The 8554-nt window shown below is 44.6% G+C and overlaps 1 protein-coding gene across 1 annotated transcript in view; it reads right to left on the bottom strand.

Moving 5' to 3' along the window:
• GP6 (glycoprotein VI platelet) overlaps positions 1-8554 on the bottom strand; it is a 21126-nt gene that overhangs the window by 1034 nt on the left and 11538 nt on the right. The window contains exons 5-8 of the mRNA XM_007468049.1: positions 4927-5211; positions 2460-2513; positions 1291-1350; positions 75-125 (exon numbers count right to left, since the gene is read on the bottom strand). Of these exons, the coding sequence (XP_007468111.1) occupies positions 75-125; positions 1291-1350; positions 2460-2513; positions 4927-5211 (450 nt within the window). The remainder of the gene's footprint in view (positions 1-74; positions 126-1290; positions 1351-2459; positions 2514-4926; positions 5212-8554) is intronic.

The following is an 8554-nucleotide window of genomic DNA, read 5'->3' as shown; positions in this document are numbered from 1 at the left end:
GGGAAAGCAGCCAGCCTTGGGTAAAGACATGGGACGGGGAAAGGAAGTTGGTCCAGAGAAGGACACTTGCTCACCAGTTGGAGGGTCTGACTCCTTTGGAAGGATGGTGATATTCCTAGAAGTTTCTGGGAATCAAAAAGGATAAGTGTAAAGGGGTGGAACCATCTCTCCTACCCCTGTTTCTACCGCTATCCTGAACACATGCACTTGGGAGCTGGAATTCCAGGGTTATAAGAAGAGCATGAACTGTAGAGTCAGGGTGTTCCAATTTGAACCCCAGACCCATCACTTATTAGATGCAGGGTCTTGGGCAAATGACTTAACATGTATGAGTCAGTTTTCCTATCTGTCCTGAGAGTGACTGGGAACCCAGAAAGGTTTTGAACAGAGGGTGAAGCGGAATCTCATCAGGGTCTTAGAAAGACCCCGCTGGCATCAGGAACCTAAAAAAAGCTAGAACTGTGTGGACGCAGTGGAGATATCTAACCTGTCCTCTGGGTATCTGTCAAAGGTTTTCCATCTTGGGGGAAATGGAGACTTTTTTCTGGGGAAGCCAAGGGCAAACAGAATGGCAGCATAAAGGAAGCATATTTGCATTGGACTGGAGGAATAAGAAAAATGTACTGTGTCCAGGTAACTATGATCTATTTGGGGCTGAAGCACGGGCTCTGCCTGGAAGCAATGGGAACAAGATTACACACATGGATGAGAGCCAAATCAGAAAAGCAATGTGTAGGGACGAGCTATGGTCTTCCCATGATAGCCTTGGTGCCGCCATCTTGGAAACAGCCACATTACCCAGAACACTCTTCTGCCCCCAAGCACAGAGCCCATTTCCATCCCATCCTCATCCTCAAACCCAGGACTTTCCTGGGAAGAATCAGGTGGTTTTGAGAAGCAGATTAAAAGCCTACAGCCTGACACAGACGTAGAGAACAAATGTATGGATGCCAAGGTGGGAAGGGGGGTGGGGTGGGATGAACTGGGAGAGGGGGATTGACATATATACACTATTGATACTATGTATAAAATAGATAACTAGTGAGAACCTACTGTATAGCACAGGGAACTCTACTCAATGCTCTGTGGTGACCTAAATGGGAAGGAAATCCAAAAAAGAGGGGATATATGTATATGTATAGCTGATTCACTTTTCTGTACAGTAGAAACACAACACGGTAAAATTTTAAAAATTTAAAAAAAAAAAAAAAAGCCTACAGCCTGAGACGATGGAAGAGAGCCCAATCCTCCGACTCCCTTCTGCTGAGCTCTGGGTGCCTGGCTACTCACCAGCGGTGGCAACTTCGTTCACGAGTGAGTGGTTCAGTTTCTTGGAGGCTTCTGGGAATTCTAAGCAAGAAGATTATAAGGAACTGGGTAATGCCAGGTTTACCCAGTAAGTCCCTACTCTCCATACCCCTTCTCAGATATCCAGTCTCCCTGGAACCCATTTCTCTAACACACACTATCCAGACACAGAGGAAAGACAAACTCAAAAAGCCCAAAATATACTGCCTTCTACTTCTGGGTGGCTTAATAAGAAATGAGGTGTCAGGTGTCATTTCGAGATGTCACAGCCTAGCGTACTATTTCTTTCTTTCTTTTTTTAAAATTTATTTTATTTATTTATTTTTGGCTGCACTGGGTCTTTGTTGCTATGTGCGGGCTCTCTCTAGTTGCGGCGAGCGGGGACTACCCTTCGTTGCCGTGCGCGGGCTCCTCATTGCGGTGGCTTCTCTTGTTGTGGAGCACGGGCTCTAGGGCGCAGGCTCAGTAGTTGTGGCGCACGGGCTTAGTCGCTCCGCGGCATGCGGGATCTTCCCGGACCAGGGCTCGAGCCCATGTCCCCTGCATTGGCAGGTGGATTCTTAACCACTGCGCCACCAGGGAAGACCTAGTGTACTATTTCTTAAGACACAGGCTGACATCCGATACCGCCGGAAGCAGCTGAGATGCCATGAAAATTGGGAAGACCATGGCTCACATAAAAGGTAGTGCAGTGGTTCTCAAAGGAGCATCCCCAGACCAGCAGCATCAGGATCCCCTGGGAACTTGAAAATTATTGGACCCCACCCCAGACCCTCTGAATCAGAAACTCTACGGGTCTAGGAATCTGTCCTTTATAAGCTCTCCAGGTGATTCTCAAGCCCACTACAGTTTGAGAACCACTGATCAATGGAATCAGAGACTCAGAACTGGAGCCCAGGAATCTACAATTTTACAAGCCATCATAAACCATCCCCGAAAGGCTGGAGAGAGGTGGGGATGTGGGACAGGATAGTCATAGCTATACATTTATTATACCTTCTTTACAAGCAGAAATAAGGAATTTTTAAAATAAAGCAAATCTGTGAAAGAGGCAAATGAAATAAACTGAGAAATCTAGACAAAGAGGAGAAAGAAAAGGGGGTCCACGTGCCTCATACCACGGAAACCAGGGTGAATCCTCTGGAACTTACCTGTTACAGAGGAAGGTGGTTCTGTGGGCAACCAGCTGGGGGTAATAGAGGTCCCTGAGAAATCAGAAAAAGAAAAGAGAGAGAATTCTGTGCTCTGTTAGGTAGGGATCCTGAGCAAACCCAGTTTCCTCACCTGGAAAATAAAAATAAAGACGCTTCCATCATTGGGCTGTCGTGGGTGCTAAGTAGCATTTGAAAGGCACACCTAGCACATTCTGGGGCTGATTAATAACACTCCCTGTAGCTGCCTTGCCTGCTTTTCAAACCTCAGTGCTTTCCTTTCTTCTGGATCTCTGTGACCTGCCGTCTTACTTATCTGCCTTCCCTGTGAACAAACCGGGCTCTTGCCTCCTGGGAAGCAGATGAGGAGACAGAAACTATGGGATACATCTGGGGAAAGACAGGCATCCCATGTGGGGAGAAAAGGGAACTGCCTTAGAAATAAAACACAGCCTTGCTTTCCTCTCCCACCACCCTTGCTGCTTGCTTGTGGATTTTCTTTTTGACCTAGACAAATCACAAGGCATTATTCATAGTATTAAAATTTCTTTTTTTTTTTACATCTTTATTGGAGTATAATTGCTTTACAATGGTGTGTTAGTTTCTGCTTTATAACAAAGTGAATCAGTTATACATATACATATGTTCCCATATCTCTTCCCTCCTGCGTCTCCCTCCCTCCCACCCTCCCTATCCCAGCCCTCTAGGTGGTCACAAAGCACCGAGCTGATCTCCCTGTGCTATGCGGCTGCTTCCCACTAGCTATCGATTTTACAGTTGGTAGTGTATATATGTCCATGCCACTCTCTCACTTTGTCATATCCTCAAGTCCACTCTCTAGTAGGTCTGCATCTTTATTCCTGTCTTACCCCTAGGTTCTTCATGACATTTTTTTTCTTAGATTCCATATATATGTGTTAGCATACGGTATTTGTCTCTCTCTTTCTGACTTACTTCACTCTGTATGACAGACTCTAGGTCCATCCACCTCATTACAAATAGCTCAATTTTGTTTCTTTTTATGGCTGAGTAATATTCCATTGTATATATGTGCCACATCTTCTTTATCCATTCATCCGATGATGGACACTTAGGTTGTTTCCATCTCCTGGCTATTGTAAATGAGCTGCAATGAACATTTTTTTCTTGGGAATTCCCTGGCAGTCCAGAGGTTAGGACTCCGTGCTTTCACTGCTGAGGGCATGGGTTCAGTCCCTGGTTGGGGAACTAAGATCCCGCAAGCTGCACAGCATGACCAAAAAATTTTAAAAAATTAAATTTAGGGCTTCCCTGGTGGCGCAGTGGTTAGGAGTCCGCCTGCCGATGCAGGGGACGTGGGTTCGTGCCCCGGTCCGGGAAGATCCCACATGCCGCGGAGCGGCTGGGCCCGTGAGCCACGGCCGCTGGGCCTGCGCGTCCGGAGCCTGTGCTCCGCAACGGTAGAGGCCACAACAGTGAGAGGCCCGCGTACCACAAAAACAAAAACAAATATGACAGAATCCTAATCCCCAGAACCGGTGACTATGGTACCTTACATGGCAAAAGGGACTTTGCAGATATGGTTAAGAATCTTGGGCTGATTCGCAGCAACGTGGATGGATCTAGAGATTGTCATACTGAGTGAAGTAAGTAGGACAGAGAAAGACAAGTATCACAAGATATCGCTCATATTTGGAATCTTAAAAAAAGGGTACAAATGAACTTATTTACAAAACAGAAATAGAGTCACAGACATAGAACATAAACTTATGGTTACCAGGGGGAAAGTGGAGGGAGGGATAAATTGGGAGATTGGGATTGATGCATACACCCTACTATGTATAAAACAGAAACTCTGCTCAATACTCTGTAATGTATGGGAAAGAATCTTAAAAAGAGTGGATACACGTATATGTATAACTGAATATCTTTGCTGTACACCTGAAACTAACACAGCATTGTAAATCAACTATACTCCAATAAAAAATTTTTAAAAAAGAATCTTGGGCTGGGAATATTACCCTGGACCCTGGGTGGGTCCAATCACAAGGGTCCTTAAAAGTGTCAGAAGAGAGGCAGGAAGGAGGAAGAGTCAGAGATAGATTAGAAGATGCTATGATGCTGACTTTGATGATGGAGCAATGGACCATGGAAGCCAAGAGATGCAGGCACCTCTAGAAGCTGGAAGAGGCACCAGAAACCTCCCCTTGAGCCTCCAGAAAGAAGGCTGGCTGACACCTTCGTTTTATCCCCGCAGGACCCCTTTTTGACTTCTGACCTCCAGAACTGTAAGGTAATAATTTGTGATATTTTAAGCCAGTGAATTCACGGTGATTTGTTACAGCAGCACTCAGACACTCATACACCCTCCAAAGCCTCTGTCTTCTCCTGCCCTCCCACTTTCTTCATGCCTATTGCTCCCTCCCCTTGGAGCTTCCACCAGGGCCTGTGAAGGCTGGGGGGAAAAGGTTTGGTCTGCACCCCTAACCTGTGACCACGAGCTCCAGGGGGTCGCTGGGGGCCGACCACAGGTATGGAGATCTGCTGGAAAAGCTGTAGCATCGGTAGGTCCCACTGTGGGCAGCAGTCACCGTGGTGATGGGAAAATCAGCCTGGTACCACCTTTCAGGTGTCTTGTAGGGCCCAGTGTCCCCCTCCTTGTACAGAGCAAATTGGTCAAAACTATACTGGCTCAGACACCGTAGAGTTACGTCCACTCCTGGGGCCACTGCCGTGCTGGGCTGGGCTGAGAGCGAGGGCTTGGTGAAAACTCCTGGGAGAGAAGAAAACTCTGGTATTAAAGATGGTGGCCCCTGTGGAAAACAGTATGGAGGCTCCTTAGAAAACTAAAAAATAGAATTACTATATGATCCAGCAATCCCACGCCTGGGCATATAGCCGGACAAAACTCTAATTCAAAAAGATACATGCACCCCTATGTTCATAGCAGCATTACTCACAATAGCCAAAGCATGGAAACAACCTAAATTTCCATCAACAGATGAATGGATAAAGAAGATGTGGTACATATATACAATGGAGTACTACTCAGCCATAAAAAGGGATGAAATAATGCCATTTGCAGCAACCTGGATGCAACTAGAGATTATCATACTAAGTGAAGTAAGTCAGAAAGAGAAAGACAAATACCATATGATATCACTTATATGTGGAATCTAAAATATGACACAAATGAACATATCTATGAAACAAAAACAGACTCACAGACATAGAGAACAGACCGGTGGTTGCCAAGGGGGAAGGGGCTAGGGGAGGGATGGAGTAGGAGGTTGGGGTTAGCAGATGTAAGCTTTTATATACAGAATGGACAAACAACAAGGTCCTACTGTATAGCACAGGGAACTGTATTCAATATCCTACGATAAACCATAATGGAAAAGAATATTTTAAAAAATAGAATGTATATATATATATATATAACCAAATCACTTTGCTGTACAGCAGAAATTAACACACCATTGTAAACCAACTATATTTCAATTAAAAAAAAATTAAAACTGAAAATAAATAAATAAATAAAGATGGTGGCCAGTGTCTCAGCTGTGGGGATGGGAAGGTTCCCCCACCTCTTTACAGACTAGGGAACTTTCCAGCTGTATCCAGCCTAGAGAAGCTCTTCCCACCATCAGCTCACAAAGTGGTTAAGGGAGCATGACAGGAGTGACATCACGGTACCCAGGCTCAAATCCTGGTTTTGCAGCTTAGGGGCTGGACGAATCTCCCCCTATATCTGTGCCTCCGTGTTCTCTACTATAAAACGGTAATGATTGGATGAGACAATATGTACTAAGCATTTAACAGATTATGGAATGCATAGCAAGCACCCAAAATATAATGGTAGTAACAAACTAGCTTAACCTGATATTATACTGTAAGCTTATATTACGGTATACAATAATTATATTGTAAACGTATTAGAGTGCCAGATTCCAGGTGCTGTTCCAAGACCATGCCATATATCAATTCACTGAATCCTCACAAAGACCTATGCATTCATCCCTATAAATATCCCCACTTTATACATGAAACTAAAGTACACAGTGATGAATCACTTGTCCGAGGCCACAAGGTAGTATAAGAGGCAGAGCTGAAATTTGCAATCACGGAGGTTGGCTCCAGGCTGTCTGCTCCTAAAGGCGAACCTATCCTACTATGTAATTTGATATTATTATTATCATCATGGAGTGTCACAAGCCACGCCTGGAAAGCCATACTCACAACAGCCAAAGTTGCCTGATAATAATTATGTTGAATTATTCATTCAACAACTTTTTCCTCTGAGCAACTATTATGTATTAGTCTCTAGAAATAAAAAACCCATCAGGAAGAAATAATAGCCAACAACTAATAGATAAGTAGGGCTTCCCCGGTGGCGCAGTGGTTAAGAATCTGCCTGCCAATGCAGGAGACTCGGGTTCCAGCCCTGGTCTGGGAAGATCCCACATGCCACAGAGCAACTAAGCCTGTGCACCACAACTACTGAGCCTGCACTCTAGAGCCCACGAGCCACAACTACTGAGCCCACGTGCCACAACTACTGAAGCCCGCAAGCCTAGAGCCCGTGCTCTGCAACGAGAGAAGCCAGCACAGTGAGAAGCCCAGGCACCACAATGAAGAGTAGCCCCTGCTCGCAGCAACTAGAGAGCCCGTGCACAGCAACGATAGACCCAACACAGCCAAAAATAAATAAATAAAAATAAGTTAAGAAAAAAATAGATAAGTAAATGTGCGGCATACCAGATAATGATGAGTGCCATTTTAAATCGAGATGGAATTTTAAGTAGGGTGGTGAGGGAAATAATAAGATAGTATTTGATGGAGGACTTCCCTGGCAGTGCAGTGGTTAAGACTCTGCACTTCCAATGCAAGGGCACAGGTTTGATCCCTGGTGGGGGAGCTAAGATCCCCCATGCTGCGTGGTGAGGCCAATAAATAAACAAATAAATAAGCTATCTTCTTTTAAAAATAAAAAATAAAATTAAAAAAAGATAGTATTTGAGTCAGCCCCCAAGGCACACTGGTGGACCACTGCACCTCAAGTAGTCAGGAGTTAGGGTGAGGCAATCTAGGCACTCTCTTCGGATAAAAAAAAAACCTTCAGTAATCAAGATAAATATTATTTTAATGCAAATTTTAAAATAAAAATGAATGCAAACACATTTACAGGGAACAAAATATCAAGATTTTAAACAAAGACAGAATCCAGCTGTGCCCAGGGGAGCCGTGTTGAAGTCTGAAACATGAACCTACCCTGCTATATAACTTGCTATTATGATCATCACAGAGCATCCCAATCCACGCCTGGCATGCAGTTCTCACAACAGTGAAAGTTGCCTGATAATTGGAGGCAAAAGGCTCAAAACGTTTTTATGGCTTTTTATGGTTCATTTTTTCCACGCTATGAACATAGCTGAAAAAATATTGAAAAGTTTAAAAGGAGATTACTGGGCTTCCCTGGTGGCGCAGTGGTTGAGAGTCCGCCTGCTGCTGCAGGGGACACGGGTTCGTGCCCCGGTCTGGGAGGATCCCACATGTCGCGAAGGGAGGGGCTGGGCCCGTGAGCCATGGCCACTGAGCCTGCGCGTCCGGAGCTTGTGCTCCGCAACGGGAGAGGCCACAACAGTGAGAGGCCCGCGTACCGCAAAAAACAAACAAACAAAAAAGTAGATTACTAAAACTCACAACATTATTTTAAGTTTAAATATTTTATTTATACAAAAAATAAACAGAATTCATTTTCATTTTACTCTCCTGGCTTTGGTGGAAGCAAACTCAATATTTTTTAAAGCCACTTCAGAAAATAATCATTTAAAAGTGCATTAGCTAGAAAAGGATAAGCTGAGAACATTTTATTCCATCAAAAAATAAAAATAAAAAGGCATAAACGTGGGACTTCCCTGGCGGTCCGGTGGTTAGGACTCCGCGCTTCCACTGCAGGGGGCATGGGCTGGCTCCCTAGTCAGGGAACTAATCTCCCTCATGCCACAGTGCAGCCAATAAAGAAATAATTTTTTTTTTCAATGCATAAATGTGGCTAGAGGGGTACGCATTTCTCCTCTTGTGTCAGGTTTGGATGTGGCTTGGAACGGCATTCC

Source organism: Lipotes vexillifer, unplaced genomic scaffold, assembly GCF_000442215.2.
Source record: "Lipotes vexillifer unplaced genomic scaffold, Lipotes_vexillifer_v1.1 scaffold1223, whole genome shotgun sequence".
Lineage (NCBI taxonomy): Eukaryota > Metazoa > Chordata > Mammalia > Artiodactyla > Lipotidae > Lipotes > Lipotes vexillifer.
The sequence above is the reverse complement of the archived record's forward strand: the minus strand, read 5'-3'. Positions and strand labels throughout refer to the sequence as shown.